At 45.2% G+C, this 24,997-nt stretch overlaps 1 protein-coding gene across 1 annotated transcript; it reads right to left on the reverse strand.

Moving 5' to 3' along the window:
- Positions 1–2,989: 2,989 nt before the first annotated feature.
- LOC121567029 (collagenase 3-like) lies at positions 2,990–6,970 on the reverse strand. The gene is given in 10 exon segments (XM_041876968.1): positions 2,990–3,093; positions 3,207–3,307; positions 3,466–3,625; positions 5,355–5,482; positions 5,583–5,630; positions 5,632–5,701; positions 5,813–5,974; positions 6,065–6,190; positions 6,431–6,579; positions 6,792–6,970. Coding segments are annotated over 10 exon segments (1,221 nt in total). The 5' UTR covers positions 6,965–6,970.
- Positions 6,971–24,997: the final 18,027 nt, after the last annotated feature.

Genomic DNA, 24,997 nt, shown 5'->3' on the forward strand with positions numbered 1-24,997 from the left:
TGGTCCCCGCAGAGGGACGTACCACCGGCCAACAACAGAGCCTGTCTCAGAGAAATCAGTGACGCAGCTAACAAGGAAATGAGAAGACTAGGGGCCTGCTCTGTAATTGCATCCACATGGTCGGACCCAAAGATTAAGCTTCTTAAGCTCACAAGCTTCATTACTATTTTTGTTTTGAGTCTTGGACCACAACGGTTCCACCTTGGAAAGTCTCGGAGCCTGTCTGGGCATCAGAAGCCTCATGCTGACTCACTGATGCATCACAGATACCCGTTATGTAAAGGATCCCTTCTGATCAGTTCAGCTCAAGAACATGTACTAAGAATATAACTACTAAATTGAATCTCTATTTGCTCACTCTAACAAACCGTTCAAAAGTTTGGGGTTACTTAGAAATGTCCTTGTTTTCGAAAGAAAAGCAATTTTTTTGTCCATTAAAATTGATCAGAAATACAGTGTAGACATTGTTAATGTTGTTTTAAGGCTATTCCATGCGAGAAATTGCCAAGAAACTGAAGATCTCGTACAACGCTGTGTACTACTCCCTTCACAGAACAGCGCAAACTGTCTCTAACCAGAATAGAAAAAGGAGTAGGAGGCCCCGGTGCACAACTGAGCAAGAGGGCAAATACATTAGGTCCTCAACTGGCAGCTTCATTAAATAGTACCCGCAAAACACCAGTCTCAACGTCAACAGTGAAGAGACGACTCCGGGATGCTGACCTTCTAGGCAGAGTTGCAAAGAAAAAGCCATATCTCAGACTGGCCAAATAAAATAAAAGATTAAGATGGGCAGTCTGAGATGTGGCTTTTCTTTCGAATACAAGGACATTTCTAAGTGACCCCAAACTTTTGAACGGTAGTGTACATATTTCTATCAATAGACTTGATATTAGACATTTTACTATAGGTGTAGGCTATGGAAGGCTTGACAGAAAGAACTAGAACAGTTGAGCAACATATGCTGCTACAGTTTGGCACTGATAGGGTTGTCAGTATTCCCATAGTTGAGCTAAGAGGCATAGTGTGTGGGTCTGTGGCTGTGTCTCAACACACAGAGCTTTTCTTGTAAGAATCACAGCATTTAATGAGTGACACATGTTACTCAGAGTATCCCATTTTTGTCTGGGGGGGCTGAGCTCAAAGTAAACCACCATTCATACCAGAGGAGGCTGGTGGGAAGAGTTATAGGAGGACTAGCTCATTGTAATGGCTGGAATGGAATGTGGTTTACATGTTTATTTCCATTCCAACCATTACAATGAGCCCATCCTCCTATAACTCCTTCCACCAGCCTCCTCTGATTCAGCCTGAGCTTGCAGTAAACCGTGTTGACGTGGCACCCTCTTGTGGTGTAAACAAAGAACTGCTGTCTGGCCAATGACAATACAAGGATGTGTCCATGTAAAAACAAGCAGGGAGGGCCGGGAAAGTCATAACCTACATCAGAATGGCAGAGCTATGCCAATTCAGCTGCCAAGTCATCCCTGTTACAGTATTGATGACAAAGAGGGAGTATTTTGTTGGATTTGGCAGTTGTGGCTGGTTACTCAATACCGTGGCATGGTGCTGTGTAGGTGGTTTGTGTGCACTTGTGATTCATAAGCAGTCTTTTATGCAGTCTTCTCTATCTATCTTGTTGACTTCCTGACCACAATAACCTTAGATGATCCAAGATAAACAAACTCTGTGGTAGTATGACCACGACTGCCAAAACAAGCACCCAGTGTAGAATGTGGTCCCAGAAAACACCATATCTTCCCATCCCTGTCTCCATTTTCCTCCATCTCTTACTAAACGTACCAACTCTTCCCACCTCTCTCACCATATTTTTTTCCAAACAGATGTATTTTGTCTTGTTACAGAATTTTTTTATTTTTAGTCTGATGTAGGCCTACACATATGTCTCACTAGATGTTTCTATAGAGCAACCCTCTTCTGTAGGTTTTCCCACAGGACAGTAGATCTCCTTGGGCATACATTACCCGTAGAAAGAACATTGCCTAAAAACACTAGTTAGACCTGAGCGGACCACCCACTGTATTTTTGTTTGGTTAGCAGTAGCTTAGTGGTTCTTGAGGCAGGCAAGATCAGTTTAGGGGTTTTTGACATTATTGTTTCATTCCTTGGGTCCTGCTCAGCCCTTTTTCCCAAACCTTTACCGTGTGTTCATAATAAACATTTTGTGTTTGACGGTAACTTGTGGTTGTCAGTGTATGTTTGTCCTCACTGTTTCCGTGTCACTATTCTAATTTGCATGAGTTATGTTACAGGTCTCTTTTCCATCCGCCCTATACTTTTAAAGCCAAAGGGTTCGTAACATAACGTTGGGGTTCGTCCGGGATATATCTCAATGATACCCATGCTACTCATGCAAATTGGTTTAGTGTCTGGTTCAGTGTTGAGCTTGGCAGCTGTGACTAACTGGTTTTGTGTTCAGTATTCGTTGGCTCGTATTGCTAGTTTAAGATGGCTACTTTTGATTTGGATGCCTTTTTGGAAAACCCTACATGGGAGGTTTTTGATAATTGCCGTAGAGTGGATCTACATGCTTTGGCTGACCACTTTTCTATTGGTGGATCTGCAACACAACAATCCAATTTCATTTGCTAGAATCAATATTACTGTAACTTCCCCAAGTAACCTTTATCCAGAGAGAGATGCAATTACAGTATTCTACCGTTTATCAGAGGGATTTCTAGCCCACCCTTCAATATTACAACAAGTAATGTGAATATTATGCACATTTTCTGATACCATAAAGCAAGACCATGCATAGTGGTTTCTGCATTAGTTTGATGCATAAGCCAACCGTTTTCCCATTCCCAATGAATAATACACCTACTTCAGTCTTCAGACATGCATTTTACATGCAATTTTCCAGCATACTTTGAGATGATTTACAAATAACAATGACAAGCAGGTGTCCAGCACAAATGGCCTATGGGCTACGTTTCCCATAAAATAACAGTAGTTCTCCACCAGTGGATCAGCAGTCGAGAAAATAGTTTGTCCTGACAATCTGAATGACCTTTCTTGCACTGTAGCTGTATTCAAACTGTGTATGTTCATGGAAGAAATACAAATATCCTGCAAAGAGAAAGAAAGGGTGAATTTGTTAGAGAGAGCTATTATTACATATTCAAAGCAAATGCAACTTAAACTATATAAGAATATTATTGAAATTAGTGATTTTGATATATCATATTTATATAAGGCAGCATCCACCTCCTCTGCCATTCCAGGGAAATCCTTCTCAATGGATCTTGGGAAGCCACTGTCCATTGTGTTAGTCTTCTCATCATAACTGTCAATAAGACACAACCAAGACTATAACCTCTAATGAACAGTTATATTTGCAGATAAGATCTCTCAACCAGACCAGTCCAGACCAAGCCAGACCAGTCCAGAGCAAGCCTGACCTAGCTTGACCAGTCCAGACCAGACTAGACCATACCGTCCTACCTCCAGTAATGCTCTTCAGAGAACAGAAGGGTCTTGCCGGTGTCTGGGATGTAAACAGCAGCATCCACCATCCACATGGTCTTGGGGAGTCCCAGTTTATGGATATATTTAGGGTAGCCCTCCACCAGGCTGTAGCCGTTCAGGGCCCACATTCTAATACCTGGAAAAAATATGAACATTTGTCAACAAAATTAACCTTTGCCTCTTGCACCAACATCAATTTTATTAGATTATGCTGTACACCTGACGAAAATGAGCAAAGCAGAACTGTAATTGCATATTCAGAACGACAGATGACTATGCGAACAGTGTTGCCAGCATGTACAGCGCATTCGGAAAGTATTCAGACTCCTTGACTTTTTTCACATTTAGTTACGTTACAGCCTTATTCTAAAATTGATAAAATTGTTTTTTTCCCTCATCAATCTACACACAATACCCCATAATGACAAAGCAAAAACAGGTTTTTGTATAAAAATATCACATTTACATAAGTATTCAGACCCTTTACTCAGTACTTTGTTGAAGTACCTTTGGCAGCGATTACAGCCTCGAGTCTTCTCGGGTATGATGCTACAAGCTTGGCACACCTGTATTTGTGGAGTTTCTCCCATTCTTCTCTGCAGATCCTCTCAAGCTCTGTCAGGTTGGATGGGGAGCGTTGCTGCACAGCTATTTTCAGGTCTCTCCAGAGATGTTCGATCAGGTTCAAGTCCGGGCTCTGGCTTGGCCACTCAAGGACATTCAAAGACTTGTCCCGAAGCCACTCCTTCAATGTCTTGGCTGTGTGCTTATGGTCATTGTCCTGTTGGAAGTTGAACCGTTGCCCCAGTCTGAGGTCCTGATTGCTCTGGAGCAGGTTTTCATCAAGGATCTCTCTGTACTTTGCTCCGTTCATCTTTCACTCGATCCTGACTAGTCTCCCAGTCCCTGCTGCTGAACAACATCCCCACAGCATGATGCTGCCACCACCATGCTTCACCGTAGGGATGGTGCCAGGTTTCCTCCAGACGTGACGCTTGGCATTCAGGCCAAAGAGTTCAATCTTGGTTTCATCAGACAAGAGAATCTTGTTTCTCATGGTCTGAGAGTCCTTTAGGTGCCTTTTGGCAAACTCAGAGCGGGCTTGTGCCTTTTACTGAGGAGTGGCTTCCTTCTGGCCACTCTACCATAAATGCCTGATTGGTGGAGTGCTGCAGAGATGGTTGTCCTTCTGGAAGGTTTTCCCATCTCCACAGAGGAACTCTGGAGCTCTGTCAGAGTGACCATCACCTCCCTGACCAAGGCCCTTCTCCCCCGATTGCTCGGTTTGGTCAGGCAGCCAGCTCTAGGAAGAGTCTTGGCGGTTCCAAACTTCTTCCATTTAAGAATGATGGAGGCCACTGTGTTCTTGGGGACCTTCAATGCTGCAGACATTTTTTGGTACCCTTCCCCGGAGATCTGTGCCTCGACACAATCCTGTCTCGGAGCTCTACGGACAATTCCTTCGACCTCATAGCTTGGTTTTTGTTCTGACATGCACTGTCAACTGTGGGAACTTATATAGACAGGTGTGTGCCTTTCCAAATCATGTCCAATCAATTGAATTTACCACAGGTGGACTCCAATAAAGTTGTAGAAACATCCCAAGGATGATCAATGGAAACAGCGTGCACCTGAGCTCAATTTTGAGTCTCATAGCAAAGGGTCTGAATACTTATGTAAATAAGGTATTTTTATTTTTTTCCCCAAAACAATTAACAACCTGTTTTCACTTTGTCATTATGGGGTGTTGTGTGTAGATTGATGAGGGCATTTTAAAAAAAAATCCATTTTAGAATAAGTCTAATGTAACAAAATTTGGAAAAAGTCAAGTGGTCTGAATATTTTCAGAATGCACTGTAACTCACCACTGAATATGAAGACCATGTCTTTCTCAGGGTACTCATAGGCAGCATCCACTTTGTTGGGGAGGGAGGGCCACGTGGATTTTATCAGGGTCTGCTCTGCGAACTGAGGATGGAGACGCCAGTAGAACCTGCCATCAAATAGAATACATCAACACACATTCATTTTGTCAATTTTAAGCTTATAGTTTGTGCAGAAATGTTTTTTTCACGAATGGACACACTCCCTACCTGTCTTTGAAGATGATTGTTTCTCCTCTGAGCTCAGTAACAGCATTAACTCAACATGGGGTCACATTTGTTTGGGACATCTGGCTTGGGCTTCACTTTTCTGTGATTGGGGTTTGGGCCTATAGAATTGAACCGCATAATGAACATTTCAAAATATGACTCCAGTGGGTAGAATTATATGAATTATTTCATTTTCTCTAACTATTTCTGTTTGGGTTAATAAGTGGAACACTGACCATAAAGAGCGTGAATGCCGGTGATATCATCCACAGACAGTGGGTAACCCTGGCCATAGGAGTAGACTGGGTACATCAGAGCTCCAGGATCAGAAGAATGGGACAAGCCAAGGGCATGGCCACACCCATGGGTGGCCACCAGGAAAAGATTGTAGGCTACAGGGGAGGCAATATGTCAGTAAATAATCATTGATTAAATGTCATACATTTTCCTTGATCCCCTACATAAAAGTACCAAATATTTACAGTCTGAGTCTTTTGACCAATGTTCATCTTCATCAAAGTGTGTGTCTCCTCCAATGTCTCTGCCAGGGGTATAGGCATGGGCTAAGAGACCGTCAGGGCCGTCAAAGGGGTTGAAGTCTCCATGTTCTAAAGACAAGGAAAGGGCAGGAAAAAAATTAAGTTTGAGGATGGTTTCAGTAAGTGTTGCCAGCATTCAGTCAATTTCTTCTATGATGGGGTCTTGCACAACTCTAAACAATGATCACTGAATGTTGAACAAAACTACAGTAAGATGATCAAATTAATCAAGATATTCTCCATGTATTCTGTATAGTCTTACTGACAAAAATGTATCAACTGTAGGACAGAATAAAGAAATGGGTCTACCTTTTGTCTCAAATGCTATCATGATGTCAGCCTTCCCCTCATGCAGTTTCTTGAAGGTCAGAGGAGTGACGTCAGCCCAGATGTTGAAGGCATTACGAATAGCTCTGTCCACATCAGCCTTCTTCAGATCAGGAGTATATTTCATTATTCTGAAGGACCATTCAAGAGAGAGGAAACATATCTTCATTCAAGAGAGACTTAACAAGTTTTATCCAAATAAATTAAAGCTGATCATATCCATTGTATCCAAGGTCATGTAGTGCATGTGCAGTAAATTAACATTATTACACCAATACAATAAAAAATGACCAAATTAGGTTTATGACACACTCTATGACCCAGAGTGTTTGAGAAGCCTCACCTGAAGGTCACGTTGGTGTTCTGCCATTTGAGGTGTCGGGGGAAGTGGATGTATTCCTCCACGTCAGGGACACCACACCTGGCCATGCTCATCAGTTCCAGGGTGTTAGCGTCCAGGCTCCCCGTCATCTTGAGGTTGAAGAAGGACTGCATCTCCTTGATCTTAGCCTGCATGTTGTCTGACGACCTGTGGGTTGGGGTTCCCTGCAGTCCAGCTCCAAGGTGGTAGAACCTGCGGAGGAATTTCTTAAGAGGAAAACAATATCATAAGTTAACACCTTGAAGACATGGAGCTGTTGAAGAATGGTCATATGGAATGGATGTCATTTAAATGTGGTCATTTAAGGAGCAAATCCATAAGAGAAACACAGGGTTCAATTTGAGGGGTTATAGTATTTCAACATCGTCTGGCTTTTTGTCTGCAATTAACAATTTTGTTTCAATAAAACAATTATAATTTTGTTTATACTATAAATGATTGCATTTATCCTTACTTCGAGTATAAGGATAACTGTAAAATCAATATTAAAAACATCAATATTCAGTGCACCAAACAGACATTGATAAACAAAAGGACATCAGACCCACAGCTTTAATTGGCTAACCTCGGCTAATAGCTACTTGTCAGTCTCCTCCGGCGATGACAGAGGCATAGCAAATGACTGAGCAACCATCACAAGGAGCAGTAAAGCTGTGATTTCCGTCTTGTCTTGGTGGCGTCCAGCACAGTGACTGACTTGGGTCCAGGAGCCAAGACTGTTTTTATAGTGTGTGTTTGAGTGTTTTTTTTTCTAAGTGTCTGTGATTCATGTAAAAGTACCTAGCCACTTCCTCCTCAAAGACTGCCTAAAACTGCTGTTAGGTCGGAAAACAGAGTGCTTGTGGTTTAGTAAACTGCTTTGAACACACCTGAATAAGCAGTGATGTACATTTTTTGAGCCAAATGTCCATGACTAATGTTTTTAAGATTCACTGAATACATATGGCAAGTGACCAGTTCTCGTATGTTTTTTGATACTATTTTATGTTCTTCAAAAGAGAAATACATCTCTAAATTCCTCTATAATTTAAACAATTATATTTGGCTTTACATAAGAAAGTGAATTAAATATTGTATCTTTAAATGGTAATGTGCATACATCTCGATGAGTACACAGGCTATTTATAAAACTTTCAGACACCCATGACTGTGATACACTTCCATGTTATTTTGAGCAAGACAGAGGATGACAGTTGGTGGCCATAGAGAAATCAGTTAAAGGAATAATCCACTCGAAAATACAACCTAACATGATTTTCCACATACACTACTGTTCAAAAGTTTGGGGTCACTTAGACATTTCCATGTTTTCTATGAAAACATACATGAGATGAGTTTGAATAGGAAATATAGCAAAATGCATAGGAAATGTAGTCATTGACAAGGTTAGAAATAATGATTTTTAATAGAACTAATAATTGTGTCCTTCAAACTTTGCTTTCCTCAAAGAATACTCCATTTGCAGCAATTACAGCCTTGCAGACCTTTGGCATTCTAGTTGTCAATTTGTTGAGGTAATCTGAAGAGATTTCACCCCATGCTTCCTGAAGCACCTCCCACAAATTGGATTGGCTTGATGGGCACTTCTTATGTACCATACGGTCAAGCTGCTCCCACAAAAGCTCAATAGGGTTGAGATCCGGTGACTGTGCTGGCCACTCCATTATAGACAGAATACCAGCTGACTGCTTCTTCCCTAAATAGTTCTTGCATAGTTTGGAGCTGTGCTTTGGGTCATTGTCCTGTTGTAGGACGAAATTGGCTCCAATCAAGCGCCGTCCATAGGGTATGGCATGGCGTTGCAAAATGGAGTGATAGCCTTCCTTCTTCAAGATCCCTTTTACCCTGTACAAATCTCCCACTTTACCACCACCAAAGCACCCCCAGACCATCACATTTCCTCCACCATGCTTGACAGATGGCATCAACCACTCCTCCAGCATCTTTTCATTTGGTCTGCATCTCACAAATGTTGTTCTTTGTGATCCGAACATCTCAAACTTCGATTCGTCTCTCCATAAAACTTTTTTCCAATCTTCCTCTGTCCAGTCTCTGTGTTCTTTTGCCCATCTTAATCTTTTCTTTTTATTGGCCAGTCTGAGATATGGCTTTTTCTTTGCAGCTCTGCCTAGAAGGTCAGCATCCCAGAGTCGCATCTTCACTGTTGACGTTGAGACTGGTGTTTTGCGGGTACTACTTAATGAAGCTGCCAGTTGAGCACCTGTGAGGCGTCTGTTTCTCAAACTAGACACTCTAATGTATTTGTCTTCTTGCTCAGTTGTGCACCGGGGCCTCCCACTCATTTTTCTATTCTGGTTAGAGCCAGTTTGCGCTGTTCTGTGAAGGGAGTAGTACACAGCGTTGTACGAGATCTTCAGTTTCTTGGCAATTTCTCACATGGAATAGCCTTAATTTCTCAGAACAAGAATAGACTGACGAGTTTCAGAAGAAAGTTATTTGTTTCTGGCCATTTTGATTCTGTAATCGAACCCACAATTGCTGATGCTCCAGATACTCAACTAGTCTCAAGAAGGCCAGTTTTATTGCTTCTTTAATCAGCACAACAGTTTTCAGCTGTGCTAACATAATTGCAAAAGGGTTTTCTAATGATCAATTAGCCTTTTAAAATGATAAACTTGGATTAGCAAACACAACGTGCCATTGGAACACAGAACTGATGGTTGCTGATAATGGGCCTCTGTACGACTTTGTAGATATTCCATAAAAACCAGCAGTTTCCAGCTACAATAGCCATTTATCAACAATGACTACACTGTATTTCTGATCAATTTGATGTTATCTTTCGAAAACAAGGACATTTCTAAGTGACCCCAAACTTTTGAACGGTAGTGTACCTTGGCAGAACAGGATGTACGTACCTAGAACAGGATATGTATTTCACATTTGATCACTGATATAAGTTTATATATTAGATTATATTGGATAAGGCTAGCCTGTGTCCCAATTTGTAGGAGCAGAGTTTAAGTACTGGGGGCACGGAGGTCAAGGCATGCCCTGTCACTTGTATGTCTGCTGCTTCTGTGTGTGTCTGTCGCCACATGTGGTCATCAGTCTGCTATAACAATGGAATTCCTGAACCCAGACTGCGAGCTAAGAGGGGTATTTTATGGCAATTCACAAAGAACATGACTAGCAGCCTTACAACCGGCATGTAAATAACACCCTTAACTGCAATTAACCCAACGATTCTGACAGAGTTAATGGGGATTAAAAGCTTGCCAAACATACAAAGTGCAACTCATGCAGATGCTGTTAAGATCTAATATAGGTATTTATGAACATTGGCTGACACTATTATACATACAGTATATCACTGTTTTATCGCAGAGACATATGGCTATGTTGTGAGAGAGAATTAGCTAAACTGTTTTAGACTCTGGGTAACAGAGCCACTGAGCTGAGTCATATTCAGAGGAAGTTGGCTGGGGGATTTTTGCAACTAACTAAGATGGTCACCCACATTCACAAACACAAATAACTAATAAATAATACATCGGGCCCCTTGTGAGGTAAAGATGGGAGCAGTTCTGGGGTTAAAGCCCCAGTTGGTATAATTACATTATCATTCCATTTAATGACATTGTTTCATTTACCTTCATTTGCTTCCTCCTTACACACCGTCACAGTCATGTGGTTGTTGCTGAGGATCGTTAGTAACAGTTGGTAATATAAAAAAAATACATGTAGGCTAATTAAATCGTAATGGAGCAGAGCGCAGACGAAGCCGTAAGAGTTTGAACTCGACGCATGGTGCAATAATTGGCTGTGTCATCACACAGTTCCATGGTTAGTGCAGGCAATAGACGAAGGTATAGCCTACTATTATACACTATTCTCCCTATTATAATTCTTTGTACACATCTTTCAACATTACCATGGGTTAAATAACTGAATGTGGCAATTTTCAGAATGACTCTAACAACCGTTTTCCTTCTTTCGTGCGTAAATGCTCTCCAAACCTATTTTTTTATGATTCATAAATACTTTCCCAACCCTAAATAATCTACAATATAATAATATTTTTAAATCTAGTAATTGGTGCTGAAACAGAGATGAATATGCAAATATTTAGATGGCTTTCTTTAATTGATTCTGAACCCGTTTTCTCGATATATTCTATTGAGTATGTTGACAAAATTCTAACTAAACACCGTATTTAAAGGGATGGCTTAAGATAAATGTACTGAAATCCCTATTGAATGAAAACTCCACAAGAAAATCTCTTGGGCAGCAAGTGGGAGGTATTTTTCAGTGGTTGAATTACATTTATTCAGCAAGCACAAGTGAACCACGCCTGCAATACCAACTACTGAGAAGTGCGTAGGAATGGCATGGTTAAGAAAGGCATAGTTTCCTACATCGGAATCGGGCCCATTGGGAAGAGCAGGAAGCCACTCAAGGATTCAGTGTGTGTTGATTAGTGTGGTCAGTACCTGCAGTTGGGTTGTAGGTCATGCTGATGTTGGTGAAGACTGTCTTGTTGTCACGGTTTCGGCCGAGGCGGCCCCTCCTCCTTGTTCGGGCAGGTTTCGGCGGTCGTCGTCTCCGGAGTACTAGCTGCCACCGTTCTATGTTTCATGTTTGATTGGTTTTGTCTGTTTGTCACACCTGTTTTGTGTTATGTCTCATTAAGCACCCTATTTAGTTCCTTGTTGTGAGTTTAGGTGTTGTGTGTAATTGTTCCCGTTGTCGTGTTGTTGCGCTACCCGTTTCGGTGCGCTATTTGTAGCTTTCCTCCTTGTTTATTTTAGGAGAGGATTTTCGCACATGTTTTGTGCGCTCGTTTGTTTACGCCTGTGTGCGCTTTTCTCGCCTCCGGGCTGTTTGGATTGTATTTTTGTGTGCTCTACTAAAAGTCTTTGTTGGACTTAACTTCTGCGTCCTGCGCCTGATTCCACACCACACCAATCTACAGCAACACTTGACACTTGTAGACCAGTGGAGTATCAGCATGGGAGATTCCTATATACCCGTTTCCTACCATAGTACTACAATAAAAAAATATATACTTATCTTTTCCCACTAGCTTGGCTGATAAACACTTTGTTGAGGGAAAATGTACTTGATACGATTGTGATATGTTGTTGTCTCACCTAGCTATCTTAAGATGAATGCACAAATTGTTATTCGCTCTGGATAAGAGTGTCTGCTAAATGCAGGGCCGCAACTTTCACTGGGACATGTCCCCCCCACATTTTGAAATTGCATTTTTGTCCCCCTCCCAGTTTTATAATTGGAATGTGATACAAAATGAGGCAATGGTGTGCTTTAGGACCATGAGGACACCTCCAAGCAGTCAGGTAGGCTGTTTGGAGTGTATATCCGACTGGATAAAAAAACTAATGTGTCCCCCCCACTCCTAAAACCAAAGCTGAGCCCCTGGCTAAATGACTAATATGTAAAGGAAATGTACAGTGTATTGTATTGGGGGCTATGGAGGGGATGGAGAATGAAGTCCTGCTGGATATGTATGACACAGTTCCCCCCCAAAACTACACATATTTGGTTAGTAGAGATCCGACTGAGTATTTCCCACCCAGTTCATATGAGACAAGTAGAAACGTTTTCTCTCTTCAACCCAGTAAGTATCCCATGTCCAGTGTATTGCATTGGACTGAATGGAGTGGGTGGAGTAACGAGTCACCAGCACTCTGTATTGCCCAGCACAAGAGACCAATTTAAGTTTTGCAGACTCAATTGAGTAATTCCAATAACATATATTTGTATTTTATAAAAAATTTATTTCTTTAAATATAGCCTACACAATAGATTTCAACATACCAGTATTTGTATAAACCTTCAAAATAGATGCTGGTATAAATAATAGCTACAATATTAAAATACACATTTTTCAAAGGTGCTGTGAAAAGTTGTACTGCATTAGAGTGCAAATTTATTTTATTCCCCAAGTTTAGCATGCATTTTCAGGGGGACTCTTATAATTATTATTATTTTTTTTTAAGTGACCATGCTGCCAGCATAATATCCTGCTGCTAGGAGAACAGTAATGTGTGGTCTCAATTAAATAGAGTGGGCTAATTCCTATGCATGGGTGGAGAAGCAAGGGGCAGTTATCTTTACAAGGAAATTAACTTCCTAAATATGATTAGGCTATAGTTTGCTACATAGCCTAGAAATAAATATTGATGACCCATATTTGTCTCCGTCCGCTCCTAAAAGGTAGGCTATATGAAAAATTTAGTTCAAGAGAATGTGCAAGTGTCCACTCTCTCCAACTCTGCTCTCTTCAAACTATATCTAGCCTATTGGCTGATAGCCCAGCAATACCGATAGCCTATTATAATGGGCCACATGAAAATCTCTGGTAATTTAACCTATTTCTTAGGTTATTTTTGCGCATTTTGATATTGCCTGTAGGCCGCAAAATTGCTGGGACCATAGCTGGCAAGTGAGCTGCATCACATACGCGGGACTGCGGTTGGGTTCAGAGACCAGTTCTTGCGGTAGCGGGTGGGAGTCGGACATGAAAAGCTGCAGGTGCGGGCAGGAACGGGATGAAGAAATCAGTCACAGACAGACCTCTACATTGGAGGTCATATATCTTTGTGAAACGTGTCTGTCTGTGTGTTTGGTGTCTGTGTATTTGATGTCTGTGTGTTTTCTGTTTGTGTGTTTTCTGTCTGTGGGTTCTATTTTAACAAACCTTACCAGCAAGATCCTGGCTAGGGGCTCCTGGACATGCACAATATGAAGAAATCTGGGTTTTGCAACCCTCCCATGGTGGAGGCGTCACTGGTTGACCACCTCCACCCCACACACCATGCTACAAGCACTACTGGCACTTCCCTCCCTGGAAAGATGGAGCACTTTTCTACCTCCATTTTCCATTAGATGTACAAAACCTCGGCCTTATCAATCAGAGCTCTCAATGTGGCCTCTTTATTGGTGGCTTACCAGGTAGAGTTACTGGAGGAGGTGGGGAATCAACTGGATTCGGACACACTGAATCCAGATGCTTGAGATGAGATCTTTATGATTACAGATCTAAACCCCTGTGACTCCCGTGGTGCTATCCAGGGCTGTGGACGTACAATGAACCTGGCGGTGGGAGAAAGGGCACTTTGGTTAAGCTTGTCCAGCTTAACAGACAAAGAAAAAGTGGACCTCCTGGATGCCCCTGTGACACCCAAGGAGTTGTTTGGCCCAAGCGGCAGAAGTGTGACATGCATAAGAAAGAAGGCAAAGCCTTCAACTTCTGCCTTCTCCTCCCTGCCTCACAGCAGGGAGGGGGCAACAACCTGGCTTTGTGGGACCAAAACCCCCGTTGACACAGCAGACTGCCAATACCCAGGTTAAACTATATCACTGCCATCCAGTGGCCACAAAAGATGAATAACACACAATACTTGGTTCAGGACTCTAATACTGCAGGTGGTGGTAAATAACCAACATCAGCTTTAGGCCCTTTTCAAACAAATAAGAAGACAATTGACTACTTTAAGATGGAGAGTGTGCCCATGCTGTCGCAGATGGCATAATGGCAGAGATACAAATATGAGATCCCTATCTATCTCTATGACAAACAGTTTTCCCCCCCTTCAATAATAAATAGTGCTGTAGGCTCCTTACGCCACCCCCTCCATTCACTGCAATGCAAAACACTGTATATTAAATACATATTGTGCTGCAGATCAATACATTTTACTACCCGTCTCAAATAAACTGGGGTGAGAAATACATTTACTAAACAAATACATGTACAGTGCATTCGTAAAGTATTCAGACCCCTTCACTTTTTCCACATTTTGATACGTTACAGCCTTCTAAAACGGATTAAATTGTTTTTTTCCCCCTCATCAATCTACACACAATACCTCATAATGACAAAGCAAACATTTATACAAAATTAAAAAACGGAAATATCACCTTTACATAAGTATTCAGACCCTTTACTCAGTACTTTGTTGAAGCCCCTTTGACAGCGATTACAGCCTCAAGTCTTCTTGGGTATGACTCTTCAAGCTTGGCACACCTGTATTTGGGGAGTTTCTCCTATTCTTCTCTGCAGATCCTCTCAAGCTCTGTCAGGTTGGATGGGGAGCGTCACTGCACAGCTATTTTCATGTCGTGCCATTCATCCACCGCCATCACCTCATGTTTCAGCAAGATAATGCATGGCCCCATGTCGCAAGGATCTGTACACAATTCATGGAAGCTGAAAATGTCCCAGTTCTTCCATGACCTGCATACTCACCAGACACCCATTTAGCATGTTTTGGGATACTCTGGATCAACATGTACGACAGGGTGTTCCAGTTCCCGCCAATATCCAGCAACTTCACACAGCCATTCGCGCAAAACTGAAAGCTCGAACCACTGCATTTAACCATGGTAAGGTGACTGGGAATATGGCAGAATACAAACAGTGTAGCTACTCACTCCACAAGGCAATTAAACTGGCAAAACATCAGTATAGAGACAAAGTGGAGTCGTAATTCAACGGCTCAGACACGAGACGTATGTGGCAGGGTCTACAGACAATCACGGACTACAAAAGGAAAACCAGCCACGTCGCTGACACCGACGTCTCGCTTCCAGACAAGCTAAACACCTTCTTCGCCCGCTTTGAGGATAACACAGTGCCACCGACGAGGCCAACTACCAAGGACTGTGGCCTCTCCTTCTCAGTGGCCAACGTGAGTAAGACATTTAAGCATGTTAACCCCCGCAAGGCACCCCCTCAGAGCATGCGCAGACCAGCTGGCTGGTGTGTTTACGGACATATTCAATCTCTCCCTTTCCCAGTCTGCTGTTCCCACATGCTTCAAGATGGCCACCATTGTTCCTGTACCCAAGAAAGCAAAGGTAACTGAACTAAATGACTATCGCCTCGTAGCACTCACCTCTGTCATCATGAAGTGCTTTGAGAGACTAGTCAAGGATCATATCACTTCTACCTTACCTGTCACCCTAGACCAACTTCAATTTGCTTACTGCCCCAATAGATCCACAGACGATGCAATCGCCATCACACTGCACACTGCCCTATCCCATCTGGACAAGAGGAATACCTATGTAAGAATGCTGTTCATTGACTATAGCGCAGCATTCAACACCATAGTACCCTCCAAGCTCATCATTAAGCTTGAGGCCCTGTGTCTGAACCCCGCCCTGTGCAACTGGGTCCTGGACTTCCTGACGGGCCGCCCCCAGGTGGTGAAAGTAGGAAACAACATCTCCACTTCGCTGAACCTCAACACTGGGGCCCCACAAGGCTGCGTGCTCAGCCCCCTACTGTACTCCCTGTTCACCCACGACTGCGTGGCCAAGCACGCCTCCAACTCAATCATCAAGTTTGCAGACGACACAACAGTAGTAGGCTTGATTACAAACAATGACGAGACCACCTACAGGGAGGAGGTGAGGGCTCTGGGAGTGTGGTGCCAGGAAAATAACCTCTCACTCATCGTCAACAAAACAAAGGAGCTGATCGTGGACTTCAGGAAACAGCAGAGGGTGCACCCCCCTATCCACATCGATGGGACCGCAGTGGAGAAGGTGGAAAGCTTCAAGTTCCTTGGTGTACACATCACTGACAAACCACGCAGACATTGTGGTGAAGAAGGCGCAACAGAGCCTCTTCAACCTCAGGAGGCTGAAGAAATTTGGCTTGGCACCTAAAACCCTCACAAACTTTTACTGTCGGGCTGTATCACCGCCTGGTATGGCAACTGCACCGGCCGCAACCGCAGGGCTCTCCAGAGGGTGGTGTGGTCTGTCGAACGCATTACCGGGGGCAAACTACCCGCCCTCCAAGACACCTACAGCACCCCATGTCACAGGAAGGCCAAAAAGATCATCAAGGACATCAACCACCCGAGCCACTGCCTGTTCACCCCACTGCATTCTATTCTATAATGTTCTACTGTATCTTAGTCCATGCCGCTCTGTCATTGCTTGTCCATATATGTATATATTCTTAAATCCCATTCCTTACTAGTTTTGTGTGTATTGGGTATATGTTGTGAAATTGTTAGATATTACTTGTTAGATATTACTGCACTGTCAGAGCTAGAAGCACAAGCATTTCGCTACACCCGCTATAACATCTGCTAAACATCTGAGACCCCTTTACTTTTTCCACATCTTGTTACATTACAGCCTTATTGTAGAATTGATTAAATTGTTTTTTTTCCCCTCGTCAATCTACACACAATACCCCATAATGACAAAGCGAAAACAGGTTTTTATGGTGTTAAAAACATGGAGCCTATTACACTGACATTCATAATAAATAACTATTAAAGAACCATAAAACATCCTCAAATTAAGAAATTGTGATGCAATTTTTTATGTTATGTTATTTTAGTAAATTAATAATACATGAGAGGGTGTGATATTGAATATGGTGTGATTACTGTATAGGCTTATCATATATTGGGCCAGTTTCCCGGAACCAGATTAAACCTAGTCCTGGACTAAAATTCACCTTTAATGGAGATAGCTTCTTAGTCCAGGACTAGGCTTAATCACTGTCTGGAAACCAGCACATAGTGTATAGGCTTGCTTATCACATTTACTGTAAACTACAGACATCCTGCATCACTGATACACCTGCTGCTTAGATCATTGATGTAAACATTGTGAAGAGTTTCACTGGTGATCTATTAACTACTGTAGGCCTATATCATGCGAAAGTAGCCAATTAACACGAACACAAACAACACACAAAAAACACAAACACATTTGGAAAGTGTTCAGACCCCTTGACCTTTTCCAAATTTTTTACATTACAGCCTTATTCTAAAATGGATTAAATAAAAACATGTCCTCATCAATCTACACACAATACCCCATAATGACAAAACGAAAACAGGTTTTTAGATTTTTTTGCAAATGTATAAAAAATTAAAACAGAAATACCTTATTTACAGAACTATTCAGACCCTTTGCTATGAGACTCGAAATTGAGCTCAGGTGCATGATGTTTCCATTGATCAACCAAAGATGTTCCTACAACTTGATTGGAGTCCACCTGTGAGTGGCCCAGCCAGAGCCCGGACTTGAACCCGATTAAATATCTCTGGAGAGACCTGAAAATAGCTGTGCAGTGACGCTCCCCATCCAACCTGACAGAACTTGAGAGGATCTGCAGAGAAGAATGGAAGAAACTCCCCAAATACAGGTGTGTCAAGCTTGTAGCGTCATACCCAAGAAGAGTCGAGGCTGTAATCGCTGCCAAAGGTGCTTTAACAAAGTATTGAGTAAAGGGTCTGAATACTTATGTAAATGTAATATTATTATTACTCTTTATATTTTTCAAAAAACCTGTTTTTGCTTTGTCATTATGAGGTATTGTGTGCAGAATGGCCTTACTGAAGAGCTCAGTGACTTTCAACGTGGCACCGTTATAGGATGCCACCTTTCCAACAAGTCAGTTCGTAAAATTTCTGCCCTGCTAGAGCTGCCCCGGTCAACTGTAAGTACTGTTATTATTAAGTGGAAACCTCTAGGAGCAACAAATGCTCAGCCGTGAAGTGTTAGGCCACACAAGCTCAAAGGACAGGACTGCCGAGTGCTGAAGTGCGTAGCGCCTAAAAATAATCTGTCCTCGGTTGCAACACTCACTACCGAGTTCCAAACTGCCTCTGGAAGTAAGGTCAGCACAAGAACTGTTCGTCAGGAGCTTCATGAAATGGGTTTCTGTGGCCGAGCAGCTGCACACAAGCGTAAGATCACCATGCGTAATGCCAAGCGTCGGCTGGAGTGGTGTAAAGCTTGCCACCATTGGACTCTGGAACAGTGGAAACGCTTCTCTGGAGTGATGAATCAAGCTGGCAGTCCGACGGACGAATCTGGGTTTGACGGATGCCAGGAGAACGCTACCTGCCCAAATGCATAGTGCCAACTGTAAAGTTTGATGGAGGAGGAATAATGGTATGGGGCTGTTTTTCATGGTTTGGGCTAGGCCCCTTAGTTTTAGTGAAGGGAAATCTTAACGCTACAGCATACAATGACATTATAGATGATTCTGTGCTTCCAACTCCGTGCTTCCAACTTCTGCGCCCGAGTGGCAGTGGTCTAATGCACTGCATCGCAGTGCTAGCTGTGCCACTAGAGATCCTGGTTCGAATCCAGGCTCTGTCGTAGCCGGCCGCGACCGGGAGACCCATGGGGCGGCGCACAATTGGCCCAGCGTCGTCCAGGGTAGGGGAGGGAATGGCCGGCAGGAATGTAGCTCAGTCGGTGGAGCATGGCGTTTGCAACGCCAGGGTTGTGGGTTCGATTCCCACGGGGTGTATAAAATAAAAATAAATAAAATAAAAATAATAATTTACAAAAATACATTCTGTGTGCGTGCACTCACTAACTGTAAGTCGCTCTGGATAAGAGCGTCTGCTAAATGACTAAAAAAACTTTGTGGCAACAGTTTGGGGAAGGCCCTTTCCTGTTTCAGCATGACAACACCCCCGTGCACAAAGCGAGGTCCATACAGAAATGGTTTGTCAAGATCGGTGTGGAAAAACTTGATTGGCCTGCACAGAGCCCTGACCTCAACCCTATCGAACACCTTTGGAATGAATTGGAACACCGACTGCGAGCCAGGCCTAATCGCCCAACATCAGTGCCCTACCTCACTAATGCTCTTGTGGCTGAATGGAAGCAAGTCCCCGCAGCAATGTTCCAACATCTAGTGGAAAGCCTTCCAAGAAGAGTGGAGGCTGATATAGCAGCAAAGGGGGGACCAACTCCATATTAATGTCCATGATTTTGGAATGAGATGTTCGACGAGCAGTTGTCCATATACTTTTGGTCATGTAGTGTATGATAACACTGTTAGGCTGGGTGGGGGACTCAGGTGCAGAGACGGACACACGGACAAAGAGGGTGAATTAGGATGTTGTTTATTCAGCGTGTTTTGGCAGAGAGAAACAGTTCAGGGTGGAGTAGCTTCAGACCGGGGTAGGAGCTGAGTGGGGTGGAGAGCCAGTAGTACTGAGAGCTGGATGACGAGGATATCAGACAACAGATGAGCAGGTTGCGGCGTGGGAATGGCAGGCAGGCAGGCAGCAGGAACAGACGGGATCTGGTCGAAGGAGAGACAGGTTACAAACGTGGCAGAAACAACTATAATGCTGAGAGAGTAACAACTAAACTGAGATTGCTGTACGGAGCCAAGTTACCACAGGTGGTGTAGGAACGAACTGGCGCTGGAGAGGTGTCCAGCCCGGGTAGATAACTGCTGGTTGATTGGTGACAATGAGCTGCAGCTGGATGTAACTGAGCATGAGAGAGAATGGCCACGCCCCCTGACCTAGATCCTCTGACTGGGCTGCACAGCAGGGGGAGACAGACACACACAGGGAAAAAAGGAAAAGGAAAACAAGCGGGAACAGGACCAACAGTGCCGGACCGTAACAGTACCCCCCCCTCAACGGGCGCCACCCGGCGACCCACCCGGCTTGTCAGGGTGGTCCCTATGGAAGTCAGCCACCAGCTGCGGATCCAGTATAAACCGTCGGGGAATCCAGGACCTCTCCTCGGGACCGTATCCCTCCCAGTCCACCAGGTACTGAAGCCCTCTACCACGCCTCCGGACGTCCAGCAGTCTCCGCACCGTGTAGGCTGGATGGTCGTCCAATAATCTGCGGTGGCGGAGGGGGATCCACAGGCGGACACAAAGGGCTGGAGGAGACCAGCTTCAGCTGGGACACGTGAAATGTAGGATGGACTCTCATGGCCTGGGGAAGCTTCAACCGAACAGCCGAAGGGTTGATGATGGAGTCGATCTCGAAAGGACCCAAATACCGGGCGACAGCTTACGGAAGTCAGTGCGCAGGGGGATGTTGCTGGAGGAGAGCCAGACTCGCTGACCAGGCTGGAACTGGGGAGCGACTACCCTGTGCCTGTCCGCCACTCTCTTGTTACGTTCTGCTGTCCGTAGAAGGGCCTCACGGGTGTCCACCCACACCTTGCGGCAGCGGCGAAGGTTATCCTGAACTGACGGGACGGCTAACTCCTTTTCCTGAGACCCGGGAACAATGGCGGTTGGTACCCCAAAGCCGCCTCGAATGGTGAAAGGCCGGTGGCAGATGAGGTGAGGGAATTGTGGGCATATTCGACCCACGGGAGGTGTTTGGCCCAGGTGGACGGGTTCTGGGATGTCACACAGCGTAGAGCAGCCTCCAGGTCCTGATTGGTCCTCTCAGTCTGGCCATTGGACTGGGGATGGAAACCTGATGAGAGACTGACAGAGGCACCCAGAGCAGAACAAAACTCCTTCCATACCCGAGAAATGAACTGTGGGCCTCTATCGGACACTATGTCCACAGGTATTCCATGGGGACGGAATACATGTAGGACAAAGAGGTCGGCTGTCTCACTGGCAGACGGTAATTTTGGTAATGCAACAAAATGGGCAGATTTAGAGAATCTGTCCACGATGGTGAGTATGGTGTCATTACCCTCAGACATAGGAAGTCCAGTGACGAAGTCCAAGGCCACGTGAGACCAAGGACGACTCGGGACTGGGAGAGGCCGCAGCAGGCCCGAAGGAGCCCGGTGGGAAGCCTTATTTTGGGCACAGATGGAACAGGCCGCCACGTACTCCCGGACGTCAGTCTCGACGGATGGCCACCAAAAGTGCCTCTTCAGTAGCGACAGTGTACGGTTCATACCAGGGTGGCAGGAGAAGCGCGAGGTGTGGATCCAGTTGAGCACTTGCGGCCGCACGGCTGCGGGAACATAGAGAAGGTCGGGGGGCCATCGGCCGGTCAGGTTCCGACTCTTGTGCCGATCGGACGAGGGACTCGATTTCCCAGTGAACAGCCGCCACCAAACAGGAAGCGGGCAGAACAGGTTCAGGATTGCTGGAGTCTTCATTGTCTGTAAACTGGCGAGAGAGAGCATCAGGCTTGACATTACGTGTGCCAGGACGATATGTTAAAATAAACTTGAACCTGCTGAAGAACAGAGCCCATCTGGCCTGACGGGAGTTTAGCCTCTTGGATGACTGGATGTAAGCCAGGTTCTTGTGGTCTGTCCAGACTATGAAGGGTTGCTCTGCTCCGTCTAGCCAGTGCCTCCACTCCTCCAACGCCAACTTGACAGCAAGCAGCTCCCGGTTACCCACGTCGTAGTTCTTCTCAGCAGGGGTCAATCTCCTGGAGAAAAAGGCCACAGGATGGAGCTTCTGGTCCATGGGGGAACGTTGTGACAGGACAGCCCCCACCCCTGAATCAGAGGCGTCCACTTCCACAATAAACTGCAAACTAGTGTCTGGATGAATAAGAACAGGTGAGGTGGAGAACAGTTCCTTCAATGTACTCACGGCTGACTCGGCCTCAGGCGTCCACAGGAATGGCACCTTTGGGGAGGTGAGCTTGGTCAGGGGGGCAACCACTCGGCTGAAACCCCTGATGAAGCGGCGGTAGAAGTTGGCGAAGCCCAGGAAGCGTTGTAGCTGCTTCCGAGACGTGGGTGTGGGCCACTCCGCAACCGCTCTGATCTTGTCAGGGTCTGGTGACACTTGTCCCCGCTCGATAATAAAGCCCAAAAAAGGGGACGGACTGCCGGTGGAACTCACATTTTTCTGCTTTCACATACAGTTTATTTTCCATGAGGCGTTGGAGAACCAGACGGACGTGGGAGACGTGTTCATCCTGTGACTTAGAGAATATTAGAATGTCATCCAAATAGACAAACACAAAACGGTGTAGAAAATCCCTCAACACATCGTTAACCATGGCCTGAAACACTGCTGGGGCGTTAGTGAGACCGAATGGCATGACTAGGTATTCAAAGTGTCCGAGAGGGGTATTGAACCCAGTTTTCCATTCGTCTCCCTGCCTGATCCTAACGAGGTGGTAAGCGTTACGCAGGTCGAGTTTGGTAAACACGGTGGCACCATGAAGGGGTTCAAATGCTGAGTTGATGAGAGGCAGGGGGTACGTATTTCTGACTGTGATGTTATTTAGTCCTCTGTAGTCAATGCAGGGGCGTAATGTTTTGTCCTTCTTCTCTACAAAAAGAACCCAGCACCAACAGCGGAAGATGAGGGACGAATGATGCCAGAGGCTAGGGAGTCGCCTATGTAGGTTTCCATAGCTTCTCTCTCAGGACGGGACAGATTGAAAAGCCGACTGGACGGCAAAGGGGCTCCAGGCAGTAACTCAATAGCGCAATCGTATGGCCTATGAGGTGGTAGTGAAAGTGCCTTGGACTTACTGAATACCTCGGCCAGGTCCAGGTACTCTTCAGGGACTGAAGAGAGGTCTGGGGGGTTTGACAGGGGAAGCAGGGGAACCTACCGAGGGGCGGAATAGCCGACCCAAGGCAAGCAGAATGGCAGTGAGTGCTCCAACTGTGTATTTTGTGGTTTTGCCAGTCAATATGGGGGTTGTGAAGGCTAAGCCAAGGGAAACCGAGGATAAGAGGGGAGGCCGAGGAGGAGACTACTTTAAACTGGATGGTTTCTTTGTGATTGCCGGACAGCATGAGAGAAACGGGGACAGTTTGGTGGGTGATGTTGGCAAACTGATGGCCGTCTATAGCGGTTACTGTTATAGGCTTAGGCAGGGGCTTAACAGGGATCTCAGCCTGAGTGACCAGGTTAACGTCAAGGAAACTATCCTCAGCACCAGAGTCAATGAGAGCAGCTAATGGGAGAGACAGATTCCTGAACTGGACTGTAGCTGGGATAACTAGACGGGGTGCTGTGGGCATTGAGTCAGGTGTAGCACTCGCAAGTACGCCCACTTTTACCTGCGAGCTTTGTCTTTTGGGCGAACCGAACAGTTAACCAGGAAATGAGTGCGGTCCCCACAGTACATGCACTCACCAGCCCGCATGCGCCGTTCCTTTTCGGCAGGGGACAGACGAGCACGGCCCAGCTGCATGGGCTCGTCTAGTTCCGTGGAGGGATCCGCTGAGGTGTGTGGGCGGTGTCCGAGTGGTGGTGTTGCTCGGGTTGCAGAAGCGAGGGGGCCCCGCCTGCGGTGTGGACCCGACCGCCCCTCTCCTGTCTCCTCTCCCGTAGCCTGTTGTCTATTCGTGTAGCAAGGGAAACGAGAACATGAAGGTTAGCAGGCTCATCACGAACAGCTAGTTCATTCTTAATCGTGTCACTTAAACCGTTAACAAACGCTCCCTGAAGAGCTTCGTCATTCCACTTGGAATCGGCTGCCAAGGTCCAAAAATCAATGGCGTATTCAGCCACGCTACCCGTGCCCTGTCGTAGCTTCAACAGTCTCTTTGTGGCGGTCCCGGCATGGTCCGGGTGATCAAACACAACTTTCAATTGAGAGGAAAAATCGTCAAACGACAGGCTGGCAATCTGCTGAGTAGAACAAGCCGCTTCTGCCCAAATCAAAGCTTTGCCCCTCAGTAACCCCAGAGCGTAATGTACCTTTGAGGATTCCGTGGAGAAAGACAGGGGCTTCTGTTGGAACACCAAGCGGCACTGAAGCAGGAAACCACGGCATTTGTTCAGGTCCCCGGTGAAAGGTTCGGGTGAGGTTGTAGGTGGTTCCCCGAAGGGCAGGAGCGGAAGCCGAGCCTGGAGCCACTGTAGGAGGAACAGGCGGAGGAGAAGCAGAGGGAGGAAGAGTAGTGAGTGTTACCAGGTTAGCTACCTGAGAGGTGAGATGAGATACTTGATCCAACAACCGCTGGTTGTTATCCAATAGAGACCGGATGAGTTGGTCGTGTTGTCCCAATAACATTCCCTGTGAATGGAGGGCGCGTTGTACGCCATCACCCGTTGTTTCATGTGGCATCTCTGCTGAGTCCATGTTTGGCCAGTTCGTTCTGTTAGGCTGGGTGGGGGACTCAGGTGCAGAGACGGACACAAGGACAAAGAGGGTGAATTAGGATGTTGTTTATTCAGCGTGTTTTGGCAGAGAGAAACAGTTCAGGGTGGAGTAGCTTCAGACCGGGGTAGGAGCTGAGTGGGGTGGAGAGCCAGTAGTACTGAGAGCTGGATGACGAGGATATCAGACAACAGATGAGCAGGTTGCGGCGTGGGAATGGCAGGCAGGCAGGCAGCAGGAACAGACGGGATCTGGTCGAAGGAGAGACAGGTTACAAACGTGGCAGAAACAACTATAATGCTGAGAGAGTAACAACTAAACTGAGATTGCTGTACGGAGCCAAGTTACCACAGGTGGTGTAGGAACGAACTGGCG

This window comes from Coregonus clupeaformis, chromosome 5 (assembly GCF_020615455.1).
Source record: "Coregonus clupeaformis isolate EN_2021a chromosome 5, ASM2061545v1, whole genome shotgun sequence".
Classification (NCBI taxonomy): domain Eukaryota; kingdom Metazoa; phylum Chordata; class Actinopteri; order Salmoniformes; family Salmonidae; genus Coregonus; species Coregonus clupeaformis.